Consider the following 15,579-nt stretch of genomic DNA (forward strand, 5'->3'; position numbering starts at 1 on the left):
GTTAGTAAGGGGGGGGGGGTCTGATAGATGCAAAAGAAATTTTTCAGCACATAATGGGAAGGTGGAAAACAAGGAATTCACCCTAGAAGTTGAGTAAGAATGTTTTGCAGGATTGAGAATATTTTGTGCATAGTGAATAGTGGAATAGGTTACTAGAGGTGGTTGTAAGTGCATTGTCAGTGAGTTATGATAGGCATTGTGCAAACATTGATTAGTATGGTTTTCCTGCAGTGAATCTTCTTCATGCTTTGCAAGCCTGGTTGGACAAGTGGTTAGTATCTGCTGTCCAAGTAACTGGTTGTAGGCATTTTGTGATTGTTTTTAGGTGGGATATGAATTTCATCACCCAGAGTGAGAACACCATCCCACTTATTGGAGGTCTAAAGTAGCTTGAGAAATGGGTGGGAGCCACATAAAAGAAAAAATACTCCATTGAAATGCCAAGATAATGATGATAATAACTGTGCATGAAAATATTTGGGCATTTTCTTTTCAGGGTTTCAAAATGGCTTTTATTTTTCAAAAAAATATATAGACTGTAAATGGAGTATGATAGGACTTATTCATTGCATACATTATTAATTCATGTTTGTGATATTATTTTGAGAAATACTATTACATATTAAAATAAAAGTTCATATTTCTTCCACCACATCTTAAAAGCCTGCAATTTCTTCATTATGGATTTTGTATATGTCCATATCTCACATCTGTAATTCAATGTGAACCATACGTAGATTTTATGTTAGTCTGTTTATTTATTCCAGAGGTCATTAGTAATTTATTATGCCAGAATGCTTCTTTTGCCTTAGCTATTCTTGATTTTATTTCCATAACTCTCAGGGGACCCTGTAACCCCTAGAGAGCGCGTCCCCTGGGTGGCGGATAGGGGAGCCCACCATGTGTGTGTGTGTACATGCGCGTGCGTGTGTATATATATATATGGTGAGGTAGTCCGAATATACTGAATAAGGACTCGTGGACCAACAGGGGCAATCATCTTGATTGTAAGGGAAGCGGCACTCCCATGGACCCCTAGCTGGATCTATCCTCTCCTTCTTCTACTTTGAGGAAGACCCACTTACTTTAATCTTTCCTATAAGGCCTTATCAGCCAACTCTTCTTACTTTATGACCCTTGTGCTATTAGAGTACTCGAGGGCCATGGGGTCTTATCATTTCTGGCCTTACAACTATGTCCTCTCTATAAACCTTACTATATTTCTTCTATAATCTACCCTTTCCCCTTCAATATACCTTATTCCTCCTATGGGTTTAAATTCGGAAGAAGGCGAGTTCAGAAGCCTTAAGGTAGCAGCCCTACCACTGAACTATTCCATCGTCAGGCTAGTCCCCTGACATAGAGAACATAACCATACTTGTAAGCTGACAGAAAAAGATAATCAGATTGAATCTATGGGAAACGACCCTGGAATGGAAAAGGGAAAACGAAAATGGAAACGACGAAATATAATACACATAGCAAACTGGAATGTAAGAGGAATAGCATATAAAGAAATAGAATTAGACCAGTTATTAAATGAAAGAAATTTTAAAATAGCAGTAATCACTGAAACAAAAAAGAAATTAAAAGGAACTATGAGAACTGAAAATTTTAATGTGATATACAGTGGAGTCGACAGAGACAAAGAGCACAAGCAGGAGTCATGATTTGGATTCATAACTCCCTTTCAAAACAGTTAAAACATTATAAATTATGGAATGAAAGTATCATAGAAGCTAGAATAAAAATAGATAGAGGCTATTTAACAATAATTGGTTTATATGCCCCAGAAGAAGGAAGAGAACAGGATAATATTGATTTTTATAATCAGCTACAAAACATATATAATAAAATAAATAAAAATGATTACATAATTTTAGCAGGAGACTTAAATGCAAGAATTGGAAACACAAAAATTAATAATAATATAGGAATACATGGAGAACACACTCTAAACAGAAATGGTAAAAAATTGATTGACTTTGTAGTTTATAATAACCTAAAAATAATGAATTCCTTCTATAAACATAAAGACATACATAAATATACTTGGGCAGCAAGAGGATGGAAATCAATATTAGATTACTTCATATTAAATGAAAAGACATCAAAATTTTCACTAGATGTTAGAGTTCACAGAGGATGGCTACAAGTAACAAGAACAGAAAGAAAAATTGAAACGTCTGTTTATAAAACTAGACTATTGAATGACACAAATGTACAATGGCTATATGAACAAAGAATTTAACCAGTATCTAGATAAAATAAAACAAAATGAAGAAATAGAAATAGAATGGCTTAATATAAAAACGATACTAAATGCAGCAGCAAATGAAAGCTTAGGAAAGACCAAAAAATTCAATAAAAGAAAAAAACTGAAGATCTGGGATGATACAATCAAAGAAATAATCAAAAAGAAAAAAGAAGCCTATCACAAATGGTTAAGCAGTAAAAGATTAGAAGATGAAATAGAATATAAAAGAATAAGAGCCATAGCTAAAAGAGAAGTCAGAAAAAGACATAGAGAATCATGGAATAAATTTGTTTCTAATTTAGAACATGATTTATATAAAATAAGACCCAATGTATATAAGATTTTGAAACACCTAAATGCAGATACCAAAGAAAACATAAAATTAAACACTGAATTGAAATTAGAAGAATTTCTAAATTACTACACAGAACTGTGGACAGACAAATATTTTAAAAAAGACAACTGGCAAACAATTAACGAAAATGAAAAGGAAATAACTGAAGAAGAATTAGAAATCAGCCTGAAAGAAACATGAAACGGAAAATCACCTGGAGAAGATAAGCTAGGTTCAGAACTATATAAATACGCAGGAACAAGATTCAAAGGAAGACTCTTATTATTTTTAAATAAAATTTACTCAACTGGTATCCCCCCAATAGAATGGAAAAAAGCAATTGTGATTCCTATCTTTAAGAAAGGTAATAGAGATGACCCTAAAAACTATAGAGGTATCAGTATACTAAATTCATGTTACAAAATATACAGCAGAATCTTAAATAACAAACTAATGAAATATTCCGAAAACTTTATTCTAGAGGTACAAAATGGATTTTGAAAAGGACGATCATGTATAGACCAAGCCTTCTGCCTAAAATTAATAATAGAGAAAAGAAGAGAATATAATTTAGAAACACATATTGCATTTATTGACTTTGAAAAAGCATTTGACAAAGTTAAAAGAAACATATTATTTAACATATTAAAAGAAAGACAAATACCAAATAATATCCTAAAAGCTGTCACAAGTATATATGAAAATAATCAAATACAAATAAGATTAAATCATGAGCTATCATATACACGAGAGATAAACCAAGGGGTCCGACAGGGATGTCCCCTCTCAGCAACTCTTTTTAATATCTACTTAAATGAAATAATAATAAAATGGAATAAAATTTTACATCAAGGAATTAAACTTTCACCTACAGTTAACTTAAACACTCTCCTCTTTGCAGACGACCAAATAATAATTACAAATTCTGAAGATAACTTACAGAAAGCTATTTTAAATCTAAATGAGATATCCAAAGATTATGGTATGATAATATCAACGGAAAAATCAAAAACTATGGCCTTTAAAAGACAAGATCCAGCAAGAACTAAAATAGTATTAGATAACAAGATCTTAGAACAGGTGAATTCATTTAACTACCTAGGATGTATGATCACTTATGAAAATGAAAAAGATATAAACATAAAAATTGCAAAATACTTAAAAATAACAGGAGTAATTAACTCTATATTTAAACCAAATCTAGTTCAAAAACAAACCAGGCTAAAAGTATACAATACGTTAGCCCTACCGGTCTTAATGCAATGAAGCGAAATCTGGACAATAAAACAAAAAGACAAACAAAGATTAACAACAGCAGAAATGAAGTTTATGAGAAAAACTGCAAAGTATACCCTTTTTGATCACAAAAGAAACGAAGATATTATGAAAGAATTAAACCAAGAACCAGTAATTGAAAAAATTAAAAAATATAAACATAGATGGATGGAACACGTTCAAAGAATGAAAACAGAAAGATTACCAAAACAAGCCTTAAAGTACAAATCTAGTTCAAAAACAAACCAGGCTAAAAGTATACAATACGTTAGCCCTACCGGTCTTAATGCAATGAAGCGAAATCTGGACAATAAAACAAAAAAACAAACAAAGATTAACAACAGCAGAAATGAAGTTTATGAGAAAAACTGCAAAGTATACCCTTTTTGATCACAAAAGAAACGAAGATATTATGAAAGAATTAAACCAAGAACCAGTAATTGAAAAAATTAAAAAATATAAACATAGATGGATGGAACACGTTCAAAGAATGAAAACAGAAAGATTACCAAAACAAGCCTTAAAGTACAAGCCATTAGGAAAAAGAAAACCAGGACATCCTCTTAAACGATTCAACGATGACTTCTAAGGCCGGAACAGGCCATACTAGTCCTAAATCCGTGATATGTATGATGATGATTTCCATAACTGTTGTTCCATCTTCTGTAATCATTACTCCGAAATAATTATAAGCCTTTACATTTTGAACAAATCCTTTTGATACTCTTAAATTTGTGTTTTGTTGCTGTTTTTTTGCTTATTACCATATACTTGGTTTTATCTGTACTTAATACTAAGCCATATTTCTAAGTATAATAAAAATAAAATTAATAAAATAATATAATAATAATAATATAAAAATAATATAATAAAAATAAAATAAATTGGTAAATGGAGATGGGCAATACTAAGCCAGATTTCTTTCTTTAGAAAATAAATATTTAGTTCATTCTGTTTTAATTGAATAGCGAACTCTGTAACCACAGAACAAAATGTAATGCTTATACAAAGACTTGAGAGTTGCAAGATCCTTTAACCTCTAACCACTGTCAGTGCTTTTATAACATAAACCTTTGTTCTGGATAGCTTTTCATTTCAGATAATCGCAGATTTCTTTCATAGATCTTCAGAGTTAAAACTAAATTTTCCAGGGTTTTAGTAATAATACTTTGTGAAGTTATGTTTTTCATATTTGTCTTGGATACCATGATCTTGCAGGTCATTAAAGATTAATATTGGAAGTAACAGAATTTAATTGAAATATTCAGAAAGTGGCTTTCTTATTAGTATTCACTATTATTTTTTTAATTTTTGGCAAAAGTGAATCTTGATGGTGATAAGAATGAATGAATAAATATGCTCTCTCTCTCTCTCTGCAAGTCCCTTTACTTGACCATCTTGATATAAGAATAAGTTACCTAGCTCTGTATCAGGAGATAAAGGAAGTTTTGATTTATTAGCTATGTCTTTCACCCTTTGAGCAGTCAATTGAAAATACAAATCTCACTTTCTATTGCATATAAATACATGAAATAAATTGGGAAGGTTGCTAAGAAATAGCAGCACCTCCTGCAAAAATTCAAGTTGATGTAAATTTATGGCTCTACTCCAGCAGTTGAAATATGATGAATGCATATATATATATATTGCTCAAATGGTTAAAAGTATTTGCTGGTGTATAGGGTACATATCACAAATATGATGATATCATCATATCTGCGATGATATCTGTAATTTAGGGAAGGGAGGACAAAAGCTGATAAAATATGATTCAGTTTAATAAAAGATGAAATGGATCATATTATGTAGAACTGTATAAAATATCGACATCAGTCTGAATCATGGTTGATTTAAATTATTTCTAAAAACAGAAAATGAATCTCTTCACATTCTTTGTTGCTATGGCTTTAGTTTGATTTTACATGCACAGAATTGCATTTAGAAACTTCAGATAATAGTTTTTTCTGTCATATTGAATGTTTTTCTTATATATAGTATTAAACAGCTTATAAATTAGTGCAAATGGAGACTCATTAATAGTTAACAGTTATGATTTTATCTCATAGATTCTATATTAAACATTACACTTTAGACTTATGATTAATGAATCTACTTAAAAGGATCTAAGATAGTTATTATTTCTAGCACTTTAAGAATAATGCAAAGATAAAATGGAACATATCTTTGGTATCTCAGTGACTATTTCTTAAGTTGTATTTTATTTAATATCCAGCTAGCCATGATGGATGAATATATCAGTCATTGAACACTTTATATCCGCATAATCTCAATGGTGTTGCAGTTGTAATGGTATGCTTTGCATCCATGGTTTGGTCGATGGAAATATCTCCCGTTGTCATTTGAGTGATTAAAGCATACATGCTGTTAAATTTATTGAAATACAGACAGATCAAACATTAAAGACTTAAATACAGTTCAAATATTTTTCTTGAACTTATAATTTCTGTGAAATTAATGCATTTCAGGGCAAATTAAGGTTTAAAGTGATTTTACTAGGATCATATGAGACAGAGAAATACTTACTGGAATCATATTAGTTTTCTGGTTGTTTAGAATTATTGCCAAATCAGCTAAAGCCATGAGACATTTTATTATAGCTTAAGTTTCTTCCTCTGATCTGTGAAATTTACAAAAGTGATATTCTAGTATTATCACAGTGTTATTTAATTTATTAAAATTTTATTTTCTACTTCTGAGACTTTTTTCAAGGGATTAACATTGTAATAGCTAAATTGAAGATACACATTTGTATTCAATTTGCTACGAGTAGATTTACTTGAATAATAAATACCAGGTTTTAAGTTGTATACATTATTTATATATACTAGATTTATCAATTTACTAAAAATCTGGGTGACAGTAATTTTAAAGATCAAATTAATACTTGCTTTTTTTTTTTTCTCTCTCTCGCTCTCTTTATCCAACAATTGATGGTGCCAAATGGGACTTTAGTTTCTTTTGTTGTCTATTTCAATTTTTTTAAACTATTCCCACTATTAACCAAATTGTTGCTGTTCATGTGCTGTGACAAATCGTTTTTGTGTTCTGAAGGTGCTGGATATAAGTTAAATAAATAATATTTTCTTATTATTTTGTGTTGTAAATTAATACCATTAAATAAATTAACATGAACTGCCAACACATAAGCCTTTCTATTCATTTATTCTTAATTTCTCGCATGTTTTGCTGCCGCTTTGGCTAACAGTATCTTCAGGAGGCTATATATCACTCCCTGCATTTGACTTTTCAAAATGTATTAATTGCAAATATGATGTACAGCAGTTTGTTATTGCAGCTAACTTTAATGTGATTTCTGGTAGCCATTCTCTTTATTGTTGAAGCAGTAATAATTCATGGTAAACACAACACATGATCTGCAGAATTCCATTATTAAACAGTATAAATAGTCCTGAAATATGCATTTTTAATTTGGCTGTTGCCTTCTCAGATGTAGAAGCTGAAATGCATACAGTTTGCCTTTGAAATATTATTCTGAAAATATCAGAATTCAAAACTGATTTAGATCAGTATGAGATAAAGTTACATAGCAATTGATCATTATCATATAGCTTAATAATGTCTTTGCCATTATATGCTATTATTTAGGTAAATTATGCTTAGCTGGTCAGCACATGCATAGAACATTCTGCCATCAAGTTGTGCTCTCATTCATCCACTCTTGCAAAAGTTTCAATGTCTGTGACAGACATTAAAATTTAAATGAAGAGTTTTACATTTTAAATGAAGTATTTATTTTTCATTTGTACATCTTTAAAGATTAATTTGGGATATATTATTACACACTGATCTAGTTTCTCATTTGGTAATCATTACCATTAAGGGGGGGGGGAATGGCTGAGAACCTCTTCTCAGGGAATAAATGTGCTATATTATTCATAAAATTTCCAATACCCTAATTTTTAGGGTACTGGAAATTGTCAAAACATGTATTAGCAAATAATTGTTTATTACTAAATTCTGCAAAATGCTAGTGGTGTAACAGACAGCAGCAGGGAGAGGGTTGAGGAAAAAAAACATAGAAAACATGACCTTGTGGCTAGTGATATCTCACAGAACTTGTATGACTTTTTGCTGGATGATACAGGCTGTCATCATAACGAGAGTCAAGTTGTTAACAAGTAATTAGCAACTGTCATTATTGATTAGTTATTAATATTTGTGTTCTTCGAAGTCATTGTTCTAACAATGTGTTATTATTGGCATTTGCAATAAAAGTTAATACCTTATCAGTTTTCAGTTAAAATCAGGTTTAATGATGAACATGACAGCATTTTGGTGTATAAATATGTTTCAAGATAATTTTAATTTACCCATCCTGCTTTTCTACTGTTTATCTGCATAATGGTACTTCTTTGCTAGTGCAAATAAGTCATGAATAATAGCTAATAATAAATAATCAAAATGTGATATACAATCAGCTTATTAGCAAACTTCCAATTCTGTGTTTTGTGATTTTGAAGATTTTGATGTAAACTTACTCTCTAAAATAGCCATTTAAATCAAGCTGAAATATCTTTGATTTGTCTAATTAAATAAAATCATAATTTGTAAGAAGTTTTATGTGTGTTCTTGGCATAAAATATTTCCTGTTAGTTGCCCAGAATTACCTAGAAAGTTTGATAGTAAGCTGACTATAGTAGTTCAGAGAAGTCCTTCCCCCCATCCCACCCCCCCTTCTCTTGAGTAAACTTATCTGTTGTAACAAAATTTTAAAATTATCATTGATAGCAAGCTCATGCTGTTCGGCCAGGACTTGGATTTCCTGATCAGTTAATGTATTCTCAAGCTACTCCACAAGGATGGTATGGACAACAGCCACCCGTACAGCAGCCTCAGTACTATGCCCCACAACAGCCATTACCAACAGGTGAATATATTATTGTGATTTGTAGCTTTATTATAGACAGAAACAAAATTGCAGTATTTTTTTTATTCTCTGCAAAAGGCAAGTCTTAACCTATTTTAAACTGAAAAACTATCCCTGCTAAGGAGTAATTTATATTATTGTATGCAGAACACAAAATAAAAATTTTTCTTATTTATTTAATTTTTTTAATGTCATTTATTTTTAATTAGTTATGAACGTTACTTTATTAATTACAAATTTTTTAAAATAATTTATGACCCTATTACAAAAAAATGCTTATGATTATATACTAAAATTATATCATGAACCTTCATTTGTCAAAGCTCTATAACTGAGAGCAGACTTCCACATAGCCTTTAAAGGAATGCAGAGAACCGACCAGGGCTTGTGACCTAATGTCCAATCCTCACCTTCTCGTGGTGCATCTAGTTAAGTATCTACCTGGATACAAGAATGGGCTAGCAATTTGTGATTTAGTCAACCAAAATGTATTCTTATTGCTTAAACCAAAATATAAAATGATGGTGCTACATCACAGAATTTCATGCCAGCTGGTTCGGCGTCCATTTAAACAAGGCCCCACTGTTTTCGCCAGGGAACCAGGGCAAACAGCGAAAATTCAGCTACTGGAACAAATCTTAAAACACATCCCATCTTAACATCACCAGAATTCAAGATCAATACTATCAACATATGAAACCTGAATGGCAAAGAAATGGAGCTAGATGAGGAATTGGATAAGTACCAGATTGGTATAATATGATGACTGAAACAAAAAAGACAAAATCTGGTGAGATCCTTCTGACTAATAAATACTAATAAATGTTATATTCAGGCAATGACAATCAAGGAAAAGTAACAGTAGCCATAGTATTCAACACTAAATATGAGGTTAATCTTCTTGATTGGCAGGCAATATCAAGTCGAGTGATGTTGGCAAATATCAGAATGGGGGACTGGACAATGAGATTTATTCGTGCCTATGGTCCCACAGAAGGTTCTACTAAGGTAGAAGTGGAGGAATTTTTTTGAGGCTTTAGACAAAGCAACTGACACCATGACAAAGGAAAAGTTGGTCCTTGTTGGGGATCTAAATAGCACAGTAGGAAATGATTGTCAGACATACAAAAATATTTTGTGAAAATTTGGAGAAAAATGGCAAATACCTGCTGGATTTCTGCTCAGGACATGGACTGGTTATTACTAATACCATATTCCAACATTAAAATGTGCACATTCACAGGGAGAAAAGAGGCAAGGAATAAAAAAAAAGTATCATTGACTATGTTATTATTGATAGTGATGTTTTATCCCTGGTGCAGCACACCAGAGTGTACAGAGGATTTGAAATTGGAAGTGATCACCATTTAGTCTTGAGCAGGATAAAATTGAATTTCATATTGAAAAGAAGAACATGTAAGAGTTTTAAAGAGAATAAAAGTTGAGCACCTCTCAGATGTGAACTGTAGACTAAAATACACAAACATTATTCAAAAAAAAAATGAAAGAGTTTGAGAACAGAAATCAAACCTTGGAGATTCATTGGCAAGCCCTGAAGAAAACATTGATTGATTCAGCCAGAGAGGCATGTGGTGAGGTTGTCTGTAAGGATAGAAAAATTAGAACTCCGTGGTGGACACAGGAAGTTAAAGAGACAGTGAAGTAAACGAAAAAAGCATATCAAACGTTTCTGGCAAATAAGTCTGCATGTGCTCTTAGAGAATACAGAGACAAATGTAAGAAAGCTAAACACCGTGCAAAACTAGCTAAAAGTCATGGGAAGACTTTGGTAAGAACATAGAAAATAAATATCAAAAAGCTCAGAAATGGAGGAAAGATGAAATGGAGGCTCCAAAATGAATTATAGATGATACAGGTGACATGAAAACTGAAGAAAAAGATATCCTTGTTGTATGGAGTAATTACTTTGAAAACTGCTAAATGAAACAATCAGTAACAGCACAGTGGTAAAAGAAACACTGACCATGCTGCAATCAGGAATACATGTCCATACATGAAGTAGAAAAAGCTATCAAAAGCCTGAAATGTGGAAAGGCAGTGGGAGTAGACGATATTCGACAGAAATGCTTAAGTAAGGAGGTAGACAAGTCTTACAATGGCTGCACTGCTTAGTTCAGAAGGCCTGGACAAAGGGACGAATTCCAGATGATTGGAGTAGAGCTCTCATAGTACCCATATATAAAAAGGGAAATAAAACTGAATGTGAGAATTACAGAGATATTTCTCCACCGAGTATTCCTGGTAAAATTTATGCAAGTATATTTGATAGACAGTTGAGAAGGGTTGGGGAAGGGAAGCTTGGTGAAGAACAAGTTGTATTCAGGTCAAATAGAGGCTCTTAGTATCAGATTTTTACTTTATGACAAATAGTTGAGAAATCATAGGAATATAACAAAGACTTATGTTTAATTTTTGTAGATCTGGAAAATCAAGGAAAAGAAGGAGTAGCCATAGTATTCAACACAAAATACGAGGCTAATCTTCTTGAATGGCAGTCAGTCTCAAGTAGAGTAATGTGGGCAAATATGAGAATGGGGAACTGGACAATGAGACTTATTTGTGCCTATGGTCCCACAGAAGGTTCTACTAAGGTAGAAGTGGAGGAATTTTTTGAGGCTTTAGAAAAAGCAACTGACACAATGAAAAAGGAAAAGTTGGTCCTTGTTGGGAATCTAAATAGTAGAGTATGAAATGATTGTGAGACATACAAAAATATTTTGGGAAAATTTGGAGAAAAGAGCAAAGCTAATAATAATGGCAAATATCTGTTGGATTTCTGCGCAGGACATGGACTGGTTATTACTAACACCATGTTCCAACATAAAAATGTGCACAAATTCACATGGAGAGAAGAGGCTAGGAATAAGAAAAGTCTCATTGACTATGTTATTGTTGATAGTGATGTTTTCTCCCTGTTGCAGGACACCAGAGTGTACAGAGGATTTGAAATTGGAAGTGATCACTATTTAGTCTTGAGCAGGATAAAATTGAATTTCATATTGAAAAGAATAACATGTAAGAAAGTTTTAAAGAGAATAAAAGTTGAGCAGCTCTCAGATGTGAACTGTAGACTAAAATACAGAAATATTATTGAAAAGAAAATGAAAGAGTTTGAGAACAGGAATCAAACCTTGGAGATTCAGTGGCAAACTCTGAAGGAAACATTGATTGATTCTGCCAGAGAGGCATGTGGTGAGGTTGTGTGCAAGGATAAAAAAATCAGAACTCCCTGGTGGACACAGGAAGTTAAAGAGGCAGTGAAGGAAAAGAAGAAAGCATATCAAAAGTTCCTGGCAAATAAGTCAGCTTTTACTCTTACAGAATACAGAGACAAATGTAAGAAAGCTAAACAGTGTGTAAAACTAGCTAAACAAAAGTCATGGGAGGACTTTGGCAAGAATATAGAAAATAAATATCAAGAAAGTGGCAAAATATTCTGGAGATTGTTGAAGAAGCTTAGGAATGGAGGAAAGAGTGCTGTAAAAGGAATTAGAGATGATAAAGGTGAAATGAAAACAGGAGAAAAAGATATTCTTGAAGTATGGAGTAATTACTTTGAAAATCTGCTAAATGAAACAAGCAGTGTTGACAGTACAGTGATAAAAAACACTGACCAGGCATGCAGTCAGGAATACATATCCATACTTGAAGTAGAAAAAGCCATCAAATGCTTGAAATGTGGAAAGGCAGCAGAAGTAGATGATATTCGACCAGAAATGCTGAAGTATGGTGGTATAAGAGTCTTACAGTGGCTGCACTGCATAGTTCAGAAAGCCTGGACAGAGGGACGAATTCCCGATGATTGGAGTAGAGCTCTCATAGTACCCATATATAAAAAGGGAAATAAAACTGAATGTGAGAATTACAGAGGTATTTCCCTACTGAGTGTTCCTGGCAAGATCTATGCAAGTATACTTGAGAAACGGTTGAGAAGAATTGTGGAAGAAAAGCTTGGTGAAGAACAAGCTGGATTTAGGTCAAATAGAGGCTGTCAGGATCAGATCTTTACTTTACGACAAATAGTCGAGAAAGCATGGGAATATAACAAAGATCTGTATTTAAGTTTTGTCGATTTGGAAAAGGCATATGACAAGGTGCCAAGAGAGAAGCTATTCAATACGCTGCAGTTATATGGTGTCAATGGGGCATTATATCAAGCAATACTTAGTCTTTATTTGAGTTGTGAGTCAGCAGTTAGAATTGAAGGAAGTACAGGAAGATGGTTTAATGTTAAATCTGGTGTGAGACAAGGATGTACATTATCCCCTCTGTTATTCATTATCTATATGGATCACATTATGAAGGAATGTGGTATTAAACCTGATATCAAAATTGGAGATGTTAATGTCAGCTCTTTGCTTTATGCAGATGATGTTATACTTCTAAATAAATCCGCTACAAGTCTGCAAGATTCTCTGACTAAATTGAATAGCTGTTGTAATATATATGGTATGAAGGTCAGCAATAAAAAGACAAAGACAATGAAAATAGGCATAATCGTTGAAAATGTCAACTGTGTTGTGAATGGAGAACCTGTGGAACAAGTAAAACATTTCATTACAAGTAAAACATAAACAAAACAGGCACAATTTTTACTGAAGATGGTAAACTAAATTTAGAAATAGACAACAGAATCAGCAAAGCTGGTATCGTGGGAAGTCAGTTGAATAAATTCATATGGAATAAGAAAGAAATTAGTCGGAACACTAAATTAGCTGTATAGAAGACTCTATTCAAACCAATTTTAACTTATGGATCTGAGAGCTGGGTCAGAAGTAAAACACTTGACCAAAGACTAGAGACCGCAGATATGAGAGTCCTGAGAAAGATTAGAGGCGTGAACAGATGGCATCAATGGCAATATCATATTAAAAATGAGGATATTAGGAAAGAACTTGACATTGTCAGCATCCAAGAATGCGTTAGCAGAGCTAATCTCAGATGGTATGGTCACTTAAATAGAATGGGAGAGGAAAGATTAGCAAAACAAGTGTTCTCTGCCAGGTTGGCAGGAAAACGACCCAGAGGAAGACCAAGATATAGGTGGATTGATATGGTACAAAGTGCCTTAGACGATAGAAATATAAGATCTGATAATGTTGGAGTCTTGACAAGTAACAGACTGATTTGGAGGAAAATTGTAGATAGGAAGTTAGTAATGATGTAATTTTTTCATGTAGTACTGTCATATCCTGTACACCCCTTGAGGGTACATGGCAGGAATTTGATGATGATGATGATGACGACGAGATCTGGAAAAAGTGTATAACAGCATGCCAAGAGAAAAGCTATTCAAAACACTACAATATCATGTTAATGGGGCATTACATCAAGCAATACTTAGTCTTTATTTGAGTTGTAAGCAGCTGTTAGAATTGTTGGAAGTACATGAAGATGGTTTAATGTTAATTCTGGTGTCAGACAAAGATGTACATAATCCCCTCTGTTATTCATTGTCTGTATGGATCACATTATGAAGGAAAGTGGTATTAAACCAGATATCAAAATTGGAGATATTAATGTCAGCTCTTTGCTTTAGGCAGATGAAGTTATACTTCTAAATAAATCTGCTAGAAGTCTGCAAGATTACCTGACTAAATGGAATATCTGTTGTAATAGATATGGTATGAAGGTCAGCATTAAAAAAACAAGGACAATGAAAATAGGCAGAAGCATTAAAAATGTCAACTGCATCGTGAATAGAGAACCTATAGTACAAGTAAAACATTTCAGCTACTTAGGATTATGATTTTTAATGAAGATGGTAAATTAAATATGGAAATAGACAACATGATCAACAAAGCTGCTATGGTAGGAAGTTAACTGAATAAATTTATATGGAATAAGAGAGAAATTAATCAAAACACTAAATTAGCTGTATACAAGACAGTGTTCAAACCAATTTTAACTTATGGATCTGAGAGCTGGATCAGAAGTAAAACACTAGACCAAAGACTAGAGACCGCAGATATGAGAGTCCTGAGAAAGATTAGAGGCATGAAACTTGACAATGTCAGCATCCATGAATGCATTAGCAGAGATAATCTCAGATGGTATGTTCACTTAAACAGAATGGGAGAGGAAAGATTAGCAATTGTTCTTTGCCAGGTTGACAGGAAAAAGACCCAGAGGAAGACCAAGTTATAGGCAGATTGATACAGTAAAAAGTGCCTTAGAAGATAGAAATATAAGATCTGATAATGTTGGTGTCTTGACAGGTAACAGATTTTGGAGGAAAATTGTAGGTGGGAAGTTAATAATGATGTAAGTTTGCATGTAGTACTATCATATCCTGTACATATCAGGAATTTGGTGAAGATGATGATAATAACGATTCATTTGAAGGTCATGACTCCTTCCACTAAGAAGGAGAGTATGTGTGCATTTGTCCAGTCCAGTATTTCCTGCTAGAGATTGCTAAAGCTAGAATATCTTTATAATTTGCTCTTTCTCAAAATTTCCTTGTCACACTTTGATTTCATTTGTATTTAGTGCTCTTCTAATTTCATTAACCACTCCAATCAGTTTGATTATTATCTCCTTATGATTGATTTTTCTACAGGTTAATTATCCAAATATCAAAACCTGTCTTCCTTGGAGATTTTAATGTTTGCAATTCAGGTTGGCTTTCCCTTCTCTTCAGCATGATGGACCGTCTTAACTGGTTCACTTTTCATATATACTGCAAGCATGATTTCTTCTCTTCAGCCTTGTGTTTTTTGCCACCATGTCGATAAACAAATGTGATGACCTCTATAATTTTCTTACCTCTTTTCCATGCTC

General features: G+C 32.8%; 1 protein-coding gene across 1 annotated transcript in view; it reads left to right on the forward strand.

Moving 5' to 3' along the window:
* kto (mediator complex subunit kohtalo) overlaps positions 1–15,579 on the forward strand; it is a 693,083-nt gene that overhangs the window by 583,946 nt on the left and 93,558 nt on the right. The window contains exon 37 of the mRNA XM_090412482.1: positions 8,637–8,775. Coding sequence (XP_090268608.1) covers positions 8,637–8,775 — 139 coding nt within the window. The remainder of the gene's footprint in view (positions 1–8,636; positions 8,776–15,579) is intronic.

This window comes from Typopeltis vanoorti, chromosome 22 (assembly GCF_054136105.1).
Source record: "Typopeltis vanoorti isolate ZY-2024b chromosome 22, IOZ_Tvanoo_1.0, whole genome shotgun sequence".
Lineage (NCBI taxonomy): Eukaryota > Metazoa > Arthropoda > Arachnida > Uropygi > Thelyphonidae > Typopeltis > Typopeltis vanoorti.